The 14190-nt window shown below is 26.8% G+C and overlaps 7 protein-coding genes across 7 annotated transcripts in view; 2 read left to right on the top strand and 5 right to left on the bottom strand.

The window, feature by feature from the left end:
• Window positions 1-389: 389 nt before the first annotated feature.
• On the bottom strand, window positions 390-1199 carry cubi_01655 (uncharacterized protein; the record flags this gene model as incomplete). The annotated part of the gene is made up of 3 exons (XM_029018667.1): window positions 390-999; window positions 1048-1119; window positions 1186-1199. The coding sequence occupies 3 exons, from the start codon at window positions 1197-1199 to the stop codon at window positions 390-392; spliced, it is 696 nt and encodes a 231-aa protein (XP_028874102.1).
• Window positions 1200-1694: 495 nt separating this feature from the next.
• cubi_01654 (40s ribosomal protein) lies at window positions 1695-2657 on the bottom strand (the record flags this gene model as incomplete). Its single annotated transcript, XM_029018666.1, has 2 exons — window positions 1695-2485; window positions 2651-2657. The coding sequence occupies 2 exons, from the start codon at window positions 2655-2657 to the stop codon at window positions 1695-1697; spliced, it is 798 nt and encodes a 265-aa protein (XP_028874101.1).
• An 864-nt stretch (window positions 2658-3521) lies between these two features.
• On the bottom strand, window positions 3522-6572 carry cubi_01653 (vacuolar protein sorting 11; the record flags this gene model as incomplete). The annotated part of the gene is made up of 1 exon (XM_029018665.1): window positions 3522-6572. The coding sequence occupies one exon, from the start codon at window positions 6570-6572 to the stop codon at window positions 3522-3524; it is 3051 nt and encodes a 1016-aa protein (XP_028874100.1).
• A 411-nt stretch (window positions 6573-6983) lies between these two features.
• Window positions 6984-7436, bottom strand: cubi_01652 (ribosomal-protein-alanine acetyltransferase; the record flags this gene model as incomplete). Its single annotated transcript, XM_029018664.1, has 1 exon — window positions 6984-7436. One exon carries the CDS (start codon window positions 7434-7436, stop codon window positions 6984-6986), a length of 453 nt encoding a protein of 150 aa, XP_028874099.1.
• A 323-nt stretch (window positions 7437-7759) lies between these two features.
• cubi_01651 (uncharacterized protein) lies at window positions 7760-9502 on the top strand (the record flags this gene model as incomplete). The annotated part of the gene is made up of 1 exon (XM_029018663.1): window positions 7760-9502. One exon carries the CDS (start codon window positions 7760-7762, stop codon window positions 9500-9502), a length of 1743 nt encoding a protein of 580 aa, XP_028874098.1.
• Window positions 9503-9752: 250 nt separating this feature from the next.
• Window positions 9753-12437, bottom strand: cubi_01650 (uncharacterized protein; the record flags this gene model as incomplete). Its single annotated transcript, XM_029018662.1, has 1 exon — window positions 9753-12437. The coding sequence occupies one exon, from the start codon at window positions 12435-12437 to the stop codon at window positions 9753-9755; it is 2685 nt and encodes an 894-aa protein (XP_028874097.1).
• Window positions 12438-13185: 748 nt separating this feature from the next.
• Window positions 13186-14190, top strand: part of cubi_01649 (uncharacterized protein) — a gene marked incomplete at both ends in the record, with an annotated part of 1943 nt that continues 938 nt past the window's right edge. The window contains one exon of the mRNA XM_029018661.1: window positions 13186-14190. This exon is cut by the window's right edge and continues 92 nt beyond it. Within this exon, the coding sequence (XP_028874096.1) occupies window positions 13186-14190 (1005 nt within the window).

Raw genomic sequence — 14190 nt, 5'->3', positions numbered from 1 at the left:
GATTACTTAGTAGCTTACTTAAAAGCAAACCCAAGAAAAATATAGAAGAAACTATCTATAATATTTACAAATTGTTTAATATTTTTAATTTTGCTCTTTTTCTAGTTTTATTTTGACATTAACTATCCATTAAAAATCGTCTTAGCCCGCCTTTTGGAATTGTATTACTAATTACCGGTATGGGAATTATTTTATGTACATAACAAAAATATTTACTAAAAAATTATTAAATTTGCATGTGGACAAATAAGTAAATGAAAATATGGATAATTTAAATCAATTGAAAAAATATTTATTAATTTATTATTTTTGTAGACAATTGACTTAATAATAATTACAGGAACGTTAATATATTGAAATAAAAAATGAAAACTTATAATAAGTAGTAATCAAATAAGTTTTTGTGAAATAGTTTCCTGGAGTAATCCTGCATCTATTAATGTCGTGTTTGGGTCATATTTAATTTCTTTTGGAGGAAATCCAGAAACAAGCTGGTAATCTCCGTCAACGGGAGCACATTCCATAAAGATACAGTGCAAATCAGCAATAGTGTGATCATGATTTAATGTAACAACTTTCTTTTGACCATTATGAAATCTTAGTTGTATGTTAGTAGTTGGCTTGGTATTGTCAACAGTAATTTGAGCTTTAGAATCAATGTTAACTTCAAATGCTGAACTTTTTGTCTGACCAAGTGAATTTCCTGATCCTGAAAACATTTTCATTGGTTTCTTTGGTGGAACATATTCTTCGGAGCTACGATCATCTAGAGCAATATTAATTGTTTGGTTATTTTTAGATCTTTTCCTAAGTTCTTCTGGAGCTACTGAATTTTTTATATCTTTGACGAAAGCTTCATTTTCTGGCAAAGAAATATCTCTAAATTCCTCATTATCTATAATAAACCCATTCTTATACAGTACAACTTTTATAGCATTTTCTGGAATGCCTCCTCTTCCATTACTATTATATTCTCCAGGATTTTCAACTGCTAATCCACTTTATCTTTAGTGAATGTTACTTAATTTAAAAAAAAACACTACTCACCTTTTCTCACCACCAGTATAACTATTGGTGATTTTCTCATCATTGTTATTATTATTTAAATCAGAAAGTCCCCTATAATTATTAATTATTATATTGTTTTATTTCTAAATTACACATCTTATTCTTAATATAACATACCTAATTACTGGCATACTTCCAAATCTTTTTAAAAATATTAAATTATTTTTTCCTTTAAATTTCCAGCTTCTTTACTAATATTGCTTTCTATGTGTACAAATTAAATTGATTTATTTTATTGGAATTAATAAAATGTTTTCACCAGAAATATTTGGCAGGAGAAAATCAGATAAACCTTAATAAAACAAATTTTTATCAAAAATTAATGTTAACTTTCTCCCTCACCTTCTTCCCTCCCTATCTCCCCCATCTCTTTTCTGTTTATTTCCCTCTTATTATTGCATGCAAATAAACCAGAGTTTGGGCGGGCCATATAAAATAATTAATATGTTACTAAGAATAAAAGCAAAATTCATCTCCCTAAAAAACATAGCGTAAATAAACAAATGAATCAACAAGATCAAATATAAAGAGACAAAGAGTTAAGTCGAGATAACTTGAAATGAAATAGAACTATGGGTTAAGGTATTTCTATTAAATTAAGGAAATGTATCTAAGTCCTGAAATATTTAGACTGTAACCTTGTTGCTAGTTACAGCGAGGAAATCAGAGAATTGTTTGTATGGAGAAGGAGTGAATGAATATTCTTTCCATAAATCAGGTGTAAGGTAAGCATAAGTACTCTTCAATGCGGCAAAAATGGCCAACATAAAGTTTCCTCTGGTCTTAGTACATCCTCTGGATGAAGTAAAGCAATCCTTAACACCTGCAAATTGGAGCATTTTCTTTGTAGTTGGAGCACCAACGATAGCAGTACCTCTTGGGGCTGGTACTAAACGTACAAGTACTGAACCACATTTTCCACTAACCTTCATTGGAACTGTATGTGGCTCACCAATTTTGTTACCCCAGTAACCTCTACGTACCGGTACTAATGATAGCTTAGCGGCAATAATTCCACCTCTAATAGCAGTAGCAACCTCTTTTGCGCATTTTACTCCAAGTCCAATATGTCCATTAAAGTCTCCAACAGCAACGAAAGCCTTGTAACGAGTTCTTTGTCCTGCACGTGTTTGTTTCTGAACTGGCATAATTTTCATAACTTCTTCAGATAATTGAGAGCTACCTGAGAAGAAATAATCAACAATTTGGTGTTCTTTGATTGGTAGTGAATGAAGATAAATTTCCTCAATAGAATTGATCTTTCCATCACGGACCAAACGACCCAATTTTGTTACTGGTACCCAACTTTTGAGTTCATCTTCAGCTGGAGATGCACGACTTCTTCCACGTGGACCTTTACCACGTCCACCTCTATCGCCACCTCTCGATCCAAAACCTTTTCCAAAACCACCTCTTTCTGTAGCTGAGTATTATTAAATAAAAGAATTCAAGTTAATTAATATTTTTTACAAAGAATTGTTTAGATAGACAAAATCAATGTTTCTTTTACTAAAAAAACACTTTATGAGTTTATAAAACCGTGAATCCATTATCTCGTCTATCTACTACATATTAAACATACCTGACATATTTCTATACTCTTTTATATATTATTAAAAACTTTCCCTGGATATATCACTTTGAAAATACACTCCTGTAATAAAATCTACTCAAAATTTTTCGTAATGAATAAATCTCAAATTTTTTCTCCAAGAGTTTAAAATTACTATAATTATTGGTAATTTATTTCTTGTTTTTTTTTCTGTATATATATAAATTATTAATAAATTATAAATTTATTTGACTTTTTACTCTAATGCTATATATAAATAATTTTAAATTAATTACCCGCAAATTTTAAATATATTTTAATATAATCAATTTATACACTTCCAAGTCAATAAATACTATTATTAGCTTAAATTTATATTCAAGCTTTTTATTTTAATTTTTACTTTTGACTTTAATTCACTATTTTCATTAAACTATTACGTCTCAATTATTTTTGATTATTTACTCTAGTTCTTTTAGAAAAATATTATTATATTTTTTTTATGTACTCATCTTTTCCTTTCAATTTTAATTCTGTCTCAAACACTATAAATTTAATATCGCGCACGTCGTGTCTTTCAGGCGGGCAACATGTTGATTACTTATAGGTATCGAAATGTTCATCTTAAATTCATTTTTTTTTTTTTTAATGTTGAAAAAATAAATCAAAGAAACGCAGGAGCATATTAAATCATATAGATAGAATTATTATATTCGAAGTATTTTAAAAGATTTAGGATAGTTTGTGAAATCTATCCAAAATAGATCTTCATTAATGTTTAAAAATGTATTTAAGATGCATGTATGCATGCATGTAAATATACACGTATATATATTTTTTTTGAAAAAAATAAAGTAAATTAATTTATTTAAAGAATTATTATGTATATAATTAACAACACCTACTTGAATAAAACACTTAGTGATTTAGAAATATGATCAAAACCTAATGAATTATCTGTATCTCCCTTAATAAACTTAAAGAACTGTTCCTTATTTATTTGCTGGTTTTCTCTCTGTTTTAGAAGCCTGATCTTTGTTTGTTGATCGGAAGAGCATATTGGACACTGATCTTGTTGTAATAAGCAATATCTATGAAATGAATGATCACATAAGAAGTGAATTATTGGTAATTCTAAAGGTAAATGGCATTGATTACACCTTGAAGTATTTAATAACTTAGGCATTTGCTTTAAATCTTTTATTTCCTTCTTCATTCTATTAATCTCACTGATATCATTCAATGAATTCCTACTATTTTCTGAAAGATTCTCGTTATTATAATCTGAAAATAATGCTAGAATTGGTTTAATAATCTGGAATGTTAGTGAATTATAATTTTCAACCGATGAACTATTGTTATTTACCAAGTACTTTGACAAAATCTCTAAAATAGATAGTGGAGATATTAATTTTAATGAATGAACGTTTTCCAAAATCACTTTAAGATATTCAATTAATTCACAATTATCCTTTTTATTTGTACTCTCTGATAATTTCTTTATGATAAGGCATAATGCTTCCTGCCATATAAATGGGTCCTTGTTACCAAATAACTTACAAAATTCTATAAGATCTTGGATTTCTCCTTTTTTAATTAATTCTGTAATTGCAAATTGATGTAAATTACAATGTTGTGAGATATAAAACACTCCCGAAATATATTCATAATATATACAAATACACAAAATTGAATGCCAATTCTCTGAATTATCTACTCTGATTAGTCTTTCTAGTATTAATTTAGCCCATATCTCAGATTTTGGACTCTGTCTTAAAGATACCTGTAGTATATGTATACATAATTCTACTGAAATTGTCTCAATATCTTCTAATTCTATTTGTGATTTATTCCCTTCCTTGGTTAATACATCCCAAGCCATTTCCAATAGTAAGTTATCATGATCTACAAATATTGGTAAAAATACATCTATTGGCATATTATGTTCTATTACCAAATTCTTAATAAATTTAGTTGTCTGTTTTTGAATCTTATTAATCAAAACTGGCCCATACTTTAATATTAATGACAATTTTTGTGGTTCGTCCAAGTTAATATCTTCCAAATATTCTAATGCTTCAGTTGGAGATCTTCTATCTTCTAATTGGATCTGCATATATTTATCATGAAATTGAAACATCTCTGCAATCTTCCCTGCTATTTCAAATTTATTATAGCTTCTACACATATCTATGGCAGTTTCCACTTCAAAATTATCAATTTCTTCGTTTAAATTTCGATTTTGAAGAAAATCCATAATATCCTCCAATCTATCTAACTGTGCAAATAATCTATATAGCAAAGTTACATGGTCCTTCCCAATAGTAAATCTAGACTCTTCATTATTTGTTATATTAATAACACCCTTGCTATATTCTTTACTTCTAGATATTAACACACACTCTTTTAGATACGTAATTGCCTCATCTAGTCTATTAGCTTGGAGAAAATTGTGTATAACATGGCTAGTATCACCAGAAAAACTATCTAAACAATTGATATAACAGTTTAAAGCTCGAGAGTAGTCTTTTCTTATATTACATAACCAGTCACCATATGCTCTTTGAATCTGTGAATATATAGAGTTAGATACATTTTCATTCTTTGCTAAAATTAGAGCCCATTCATAAAGGTTCTTACTTATTAATATTTGAATTCTTTCAAATAAGTTTAGCTCTTCTAAGTGAAATAGTAGATTTGGTATGGTTATATTTGTATTTGTGATATATGAATTATTTGCACTGCTATTAGTAGTACTATTATGATTGTTATTAGAGGAAGAGCTAGATAGAACATTATTTTGAATTCCTTGTCTTCTTTCTATTATTGGATTATCAAGCATATTTTTCCTATTTGTATTTATTGAAGCTGAAGTTGAAAATACATTATTTCCAGAACATAATACAAATAACATATTAAGGCCTTTAAGAATATGTGAAACATTCTTAAATTCACCAGTATAACATATACATCTTAGCTCTGGGAAATAGTTACAAATAGTAACATCGCATAATGTAGTATTCAAACTTTCAATCTGTTCTCTAGAATTGTTTGAATAGTATTCTGATGAGATATTTAAAGGAGAACTGACCAAAACAAGGTAGTTTTTAAATGTTGAAAGTATGATTGGATTCCCATGATTTGTTGGAAGAGCAGAACAGTTACCATTTACTGGGTGGTAACAGAACAATCCTTCTTCTCTAAATACGACCAACACGTCAGATACTTGTGAGGCATCCTCAGTCCATGAACTTAGTATTGAACTACAATTCAGTCTTGCACCCCCCATTGTATCATTGTAAATTAACTTTGGAATTTTGGTGTTTACTCCAATCTCATAAGACAATATAGAATTCTTTGTAGATATCATTATATAATATTCTTCTTTTGTATTTGATGATATAAAATGAATTCCAGTACATGGCTCAGATAATTCAATAAAATGACTTGAATATGTATCTACCCCAAAAAAATCTCCACATAGTATGAAAACTCCAAAATCATCAACTGTTCCCAAACCAACAAATTGGTTATCACAGCATGCTTCAAATACTGTAATTCCTCTTTCTCCCAATTCTCTATGTATTGGAAGTTCCTGGTATTTGTCCAATCTAGAACTTAAAATATTTCCGTCCAAACAATCATAAAGTTTTAATTTCCACATGTTATTACTGTCCATTCCAATAGTTATTAGGGTATTTTGAGAATACCTTATATCAAAAACAGTTACTTCATATGCTTTCCAACTCTCAGTGATGCTCAATAACCCATCTCTAAGCCCAACCTCGTATATATAGCCATCTCCAGAACCAAACCAGAGCGAGTTCTCGTTTCCTGAACATGTAATAAATGATCCCAATCCTAACTTTTCAAAATCAAGAGTTGAACTAAAATAATTTTCTCCTTCAACAACTTTTTTTTCAAAAAAAGGAAAGTACCTAAAACTCTCCATAGAACACCAAAAATGTTTTCTTTTCTTTTTCACTCTTTTCTATCCTTTTCCTTTTTTCTATTTGTTTGTTTTAATTATTTCTTCCCACAATTAATTATGCACATTTTTGCCGCCATTTGTCCCCTCCACGTCATTTTTAACTAATTTAACAGGAATATTTAGGTATATAGTAGAGGTGCATGCAGAACAAAAATTGGGTAATAAATCAAGAATAAAAAAAAATGAGTAATTTTGCAAAAAAATTGGTCAAGTTTTTCCTTTAGTAATAATAAGATTTCTCAGTCTTTTTTAAGGAAACAAATTGATTTAAGAATATGTTCAAAATTAAGAGAGCTACTTAAAATATTCACAAGCTTCTAATATAAAAAATTTTGAACAACTAAGAAAATAAAAATTCTAGCATTTTTAATCTTATTTTGGTGTCAACTCGTGTAAACAATTTCTCATTACTTCTGTATTTACATTTTCAAATTCTAGGCTTGAGTATAGCTTTTTGGCAATAGGGGACTCCACGGTTAAGTCAATTCTACCACAATCAAACTTATTTTTTGCATCCTCAATAATTTGTTTACAAAGTAGTCTTCCAAGTCCTCTGTTTCTATAGTCAGGTGAAATTATTACATGCTCTATCCTGGAATCGTTTTTTCTTCCCAGATGAGGAATAATATAAAACCCAGCATATCCAACAATAAGGTTACTTTCAGTATCTACCAAGCAGTAAGGGTGATAAGAATTGTACCTAAATCTCTCTTCTACCTGCTCTTTACTCAAAATTTCGGTACACCTTGTCACACCACAAATCAAGTTTCTCAATTCAAAGTAATCGTCGATTGTGGCCTTTCTTACTTCAAAGGAAGAACTCATATTTAAAAAAAAAGCTTTTGCTTTATGTGATAATATGTCAATTTTTTTGAGTGTTTATTGTAATAAAATTATCATTATTTCATGCATTTCACATTATAATATCAAGTAAGGCGGGCTTTGCATTTTGCCTATTCAAAAAACTCAAGTAGCAGAGAATCGGAAACCACTTTTTTCCTCCAATAAGATTCATTAAAATTGTGAATACTGAACTTTTTAGAGAGAAATTTGTGCTTGAACATATATCGAAAAAATATTGGGTGAAAAGAAGATCTTGAAGTATCAGTTAAATACATTTTGTATTTAGGTAAGGGTCTATGGAATAAATGTTGAATACTGCTGACAAAATAAGAGCTAGGAATTCTGAATTCAAATCTCACAGAAGGAGCAAAACATTTCCGGCAATAAGTCATGCTTTTCATTCAAATATTTATCGTGGAAGAAATGTTGTAATAACTAATACAAGTACATTTAAGAAAAGTTTTACCTATTTATTATTATTGTCATTAATAGGGATAGTTACAGTAGACTTTATATTTAGAAGATTTGGAGCATTGACTTTATTTGATAATATTAAAAGTATTTCGTTAGATAAAAAACCTTTGGAAGGTGAATTCACATTTAAAAATGTGAATAATATATTTCATTCTTCAGATATTATGAAGGTGAAACGAATATCTCTTTCACAAAAGAATAATGGTGTTAGTGTGATAAGTATTAAACACATTTTAAAGAATTCAACAATTTCAGAATTAAACTCTGATTTAATTTTATATACAAGAGATGAGCAAAAAAATACAAGCCTTCAAAGAAGAATAATGAAAGATATAGAAAAGGGAGTAATAGATGATGTAGTTGGATTAATGGTATTATTATTGAAGCATAAAAGAATTTCATCAGAATCCCCTTTATATTCAATAATTAGAATTTTACCATCAGTAAAATGGTTTAAGAATAATGGAATATTTTCAATGAATAGAAAAGATTTTGATGTAGCATCATATGGAACAAGTATGGAGGGTATTTATGAATCTGTTGAGAAACATTGTAAATTAGCAACTTCTTATATTTATTCATCAATAATTAAACGTGAATTCGGAATTCCTCAGTCAGTAGATTACTTGAATGGCCCTCCAATAACTCAATATGATATACAATGGGCATATATGATAGTTAGATCTTATTCCATAGAAATAGGAGGTGGGCTTGCTTTTATTCCGTCATTAATATTTATAAGAAAAACTAATAAGGATTCAAATTTTGAGATAGTTTTTGATAAATATACAAGAAATCAAAATGGAAATAATAGTACAGAAATTTTTGAAGATGAAAGGTTTGGTAATAACACTGGTATAAGACAGGCAATTAGGTTAGTTTCAAAAAAAAATATACTTAAAGGGGAAGAGATACTTTATAAAGATGATAAAAGTTTAACGGATTCAGAAATGTTTATAAGTAGAGGACAGTGGTTACTAAATTCCCATAAAATGATTCTTCCAATAGTTTTTCCAGAAAACATTTTGATTAATAATAATCAAGAGTCTTTTGATAATCATCAAAAGTTATCTATCAAGCATTTATATTCAAATAGTACTTTGTCATCTGATATATCAATTAATAATAATATAACAAACATATTACTGAGAAAGTTTGATTGCTCATTAGATACTATACACAACTTTTATTTCGAAGAGAATAATGCTATAAATAGCAAGTTTACATTTTGTTTAAAATTGTTATCATACATTAAACACTGTTCAGAAATACATAATTTGTTAAATATTGATCCATATCAAATTTTAAAACCATTGGAAAGAAAGATTGAGATAGATGCAGCTTCCATAGGTATTTCAATAATACAGAATAAGATAGACAAATTAAGATCATCGGCAGCTAATATAATAAGTCATTTTGGACATAAAAGCATACATCAACTTCCTATAATTAAAGTTAGAGAAGCCGAGATGATTATTCTTAGAAATATAATTAAAAATCTACATAATTGGTATTATATAGTTAGTGATATTGATACTTATGAATCATACTATTATTATTTGTTACAAAATTAGTTAATTATCATTCACTTAAGTGACTAAAAACATATATAAATTAATATTTTTTCTACTTAACTCTTTTAATAATATTTATGTGGATAAAATAATCATTACGTGTCATAATATTTTGTTTGTGGAAATGCATGCAACTTTAGCAATAATACATGTAATACCGGTATGTGTGTGTTGGTTTTTTGTAGTTAGGAAAAAAATTAACAAATAATATTATTATCATAATAGAAAAATAATAAAATTAAATGTCAAATTAAGATTTTAGCAAAAGTAATGTATTATATAGTTGGCAAAATAATGAATGAGTAATATTAAAATCAATATCATATTCAAAATAGTGTTTAATGCCGTTCCAGAATTTGGATAATGATTTTTCACAAGAATCAGGATTATCAATTATAATAAAGTTATTATTTTTTATTATGAAAATAATTTCAATGAGAATACCGTGAAGAATTTGAGAAAACCAAAATGAAATAGGTTTGTTGAAAATTATTTTTGGATTATCGAGATCAAAATTTTTGAGGATACAGTAATTGCTGGACCACTTCGCAAAAATTTGTGATTTTTTAAAGTCTTTAATTGGAAACTGGAATTCAGAAATAGTTGATTTTCTAATATGATTTGAATATTGAAATTGTGGTTGGAATAAAACACTAAAAAATTTGAATAACTTTAATATATTAAAATGCATCAAGTCGAAAAATTCGCTAATATGGATTTTTTCACTATTTTTAAAGTCAATTTGATCATAAACTTCCTGTATTATTGCATATATATTCCAAATTACGAAGATGTTTAGAAATAAGATTTCAAATCGATTGTACAATATTTTAACAATCTGTATAGTGGCATCATCTTCATAAAAATTATTATTATTATTATTATTAAGGTTTTTTGGTGACTCATATTTGACTTTATTAGAATTAAATAAGTCAAATAATCTGAAATTGTCAGTCAAGTTCTTTATTTTAATTTTATTATTATTATCAAGATTATCATTATAAAAGCAATCGTTAAAGTATGAAATACATGAAAAAAGTGAATTATCCCTTAAATATCTTATCATTATAATAATAGATAAAAAGTAAATGGCTTTCTGTTTATAATTAACCAGTGAAAATTTTTCAATAATCCAATTTTGGCTGTTTGAATCAAGAATATTACTGCCATTCAGACTATAAGAAAGTTCGAAGTGCATCTTTTCCATCATTTGTTTAAAATTTTCAATTGAATTAAAACCAAAATCACTTTCATTAATATTCTTAAAGAATATTGTGTTAATATGTAATATTGAATTTGAGATTATTAATTGAAAGATATCTTTAATAACTTTTCTAATGAGATTTTCACAAACTTCAAAGTCGATTTCAATCAATTCTTTGTAATTTTTAATAATATTAAATAATTCATCATTGATCAATTTATTGAATATGTGTTTATTAATTTCAATAAATAAAATTTCAATGTCAGAGTTCTGTAAAGCAATCACAAAATCAAAGAGATCATTCCATATTTCTTTAGTATTCAAGTCCAAATTTTCAATTTTGAGAAAATCACTTAAAATGGATTTTTTCCACTCGATGCATTTTCTTTTAATTGCATTGTCATCACTATTACAATATTCATCACCCATATCGCCATCCTCACTTTCGAAGTTTTGTTCAGTATTGACTATAATATATTTATAATTTCCAGAAGAGAAAGTTGGATGTTTTTGAAAGTTAGTTAATGATAATGTTCCAACAAGCTCCTTAATTGATTGATTCAGATATTCAAATCCTTGTAAGATTGGTTTAAAATTAAGCTCAAATTTTGGATTCTTTTTTTCATAATTTAAAATGTGTCCAAGTAATTCAATAATTTTTATGAATGAAACTTCAAACAAGTTTTCTAAAATAGATGAAGGTATTAATGGATCAATTTTATTCTTATTTAATTCTGATATAATTAAGTTAAGAGGAATAAATATTTCTTGATATGATTGTTTACAAGTATTTGAAAATATTACCAACTTGTCGTTAATTTGAGTATCTTCTAAATTTTCAAGCTGTTTAACAACAATTTCATTAACAATATCTTGAAATAAATTATTAACATTTAAAATCAAATCATTGGTGAAATCTATTTGTCCATTATTTAATAAAATATATGATTTAATAATATTACTAATGCTTGGCAATATTGAATCCTTATTAATATTCACAAGTATTTGTTTTTTTAAAATATTTATTGTTTTTTCAAAAATTTTATGGCTATTTTTCAATATTTCTTGAAATTCCATTTTAAAATGATCATCATTAGAAAGCATTTCAAGCGATGTCTTCCATTTATTATAAATATGGATTAATAATTCATATTCTTGTTTAGAGAAGTAATCCTCAAGAATTAAATCAAATTTTTTCAATTCAGACATTACGAGAATTAACTTATATTGAGTCAAATATTTTTCAAGGTTTTCATTATTTTCAATGGTGAAAATATGACTTTTTATTTCTTGAAATTTATCGTTAACAAGATTTTTATTATTTTCGATATCTTTTATCATTTGATTTGGATTTAAACATGAATGATCATTACTATTATCATTTTCACTACTAAAAATGCTTTTATCAAGAAGATTTGAAATAGATTGGAGCTTTTTATAATTGGAATGAATAAACTTTTGCATTTCAATTTGGCATTCTTGGATCACTTTATTTAATTCTTTTTTTATCAAAAACAAATCTTTAATTGTTTTTGTTTTTAAGATACTATTAAAAACCTCATCAATATCAATATCATTCTGGGAAAAGTCTATATTTAATATACGACCATCTTCAATTGTGTTACAACCAGCAGCATTATTAAGATTAATTAATTCATTTTCATTAATTAATATTTCATTTCCATAATATGCTTGAAGCTCATCTCTAATGTTCTCTCCACGGTCTTTCATTTAATTTCTGGATATCATATACCCAGTTATTCGTCTGAGAATATATTATTGGGAGTCAAGAATATTTATTTGTATTTAAAAAAAAAACAAAATGGTTTGGCGCAAAATACAGTAACGAATTAAAAATTATTAAAAAAAAAAAAAGAAGAAAAGAACAACAATTAGAGATGTTTATAAAAGACTAAAAATAGTGTAATTTAAAATGAAAAATAACATTTAAAGTTTTCTCATGGAGTTTATTTGCTAAGCTTGTATTTAGAAATATATGATATTTTTAAAACTATTATAATAAATTGTTCAATAAAGAAATGGTTGGTTATCATAATAACAATAAATAAAAATTTATCAATATAATTCCTAAGATATAATGAATTATTAACACATTTCTGAAAAAAAAAATTTCATTTTATTTTACGTTAAATTTTGACATAACCCTCGTAAGAATGCAGAAATTCAAGAAAAAATCAAAAAAATAAATTTAAAACAAGGCGCCAAAATTTTAGATCTCTAGAATATATTTAACTGGAATAAAAAAATTTGAGGTTGGAAAAAAAATAATAATAATAATAATAAACTAAGAATTAATTATTGAAGGTTAAGTAATATATCAGAAACTAGACAAACTATCGATTAATATAAAATTTGAGGTTATTTTCAGGGTATCAACTAATTAATAATTTGAAGGAAGCAAGTCCGAAATTACATTATTAGTGTAAGAGGAGATATTCCCAAAACGAAGGTTGGGAAAATGGGGGAAACATTGCTATTGCTTGTATTATCATTTTGTTTTCTGATATTGAATTTGAATTTGAATTTATCATTTATTAATGGAAATAACTTTGGAAATGGTTTAAAGTTGGTAAAATGTGATTCAAATTTTTACATGAATAAAGATATTAATTCAGAAAGCATTGACCTTGGATTAGAATTATTGAAAGAAACAATAGGAACAACAAAAAATGATTCCAAAAAGGTAATTGGTTCAGAAAGTGTTAATAATCATAAAGAATTATCAGTAAAGAGCACATTAACTGAATCAGAAAATATTGATGAATCAGAAAAAGATACCCATAATAGTTCTGGCAACAAGAATTGCGAAAAAGATGATTCATTTCCATCGGGAGAATCTAGTTCTAAAGAAGGATTTCTTTCTCAGAGTTTAGGTCCTACTTTTGGCCATATGAATGATGATTCTGAAATAGATTCAGCAACTGCAGACAAGGTTATTAAAAATAAGATAAAAAATATTAAAAATTTTGACAATTTTAGTAGAGGAACTGAGGAGGATGACGATGATGATGATGATGATGATAATGATGATAGTGATGAATATAAATTTAATCAGCAAAGAAACAATTTATCAACTAACAATAATAATGCAAAAACGGTCAATAACGGCCCAAAACTAATATATAATAATTTAAATGAACCAAATATAAAATCAAATAATTTGGATAATATGAATAAAAATGTCAACGATAGAAACAACTCCCCTACTTTTTATTATCCAGGTGGTAATGGAATATCTAGACCTGACGTTTATAACTTACCATTAGGTGGAGTTTCAGTATTATCTAAAAATCAGAATGTAAATCATCCAAGACCTACAATGAAAATAAACAATATTCAACAACCTGTAACTACTAATAGAAATATTGGTTTTGTTAATCAAGGATTATCTCCAACAAACCAAAATCAAATTAGATTACAAGTAGTACCAAAATCTCAACCACAACAACAACAACAAAAACAA

This window comes from Cryptosporidium ubiquitum (assembly GCF_001865345.1).
Source record: "Cryptosporidium ubiquitum isolate 39726 chromosome Unknown contig_9, whole genome shotgun sequence".
In the NCBI taxonomy this organism is placed as follows: Eukaryota; Apicomplexa; class Conoidasida; order Eucoccidiorida; family Cryptosporidiidae; genus Cryptosporidium; species Cryptosporidium ubiquitum.
Note: the sequence above shows the minus strand (reverse complement) of the source record. Positions and strands in the feature narration are given on the sequence as shown.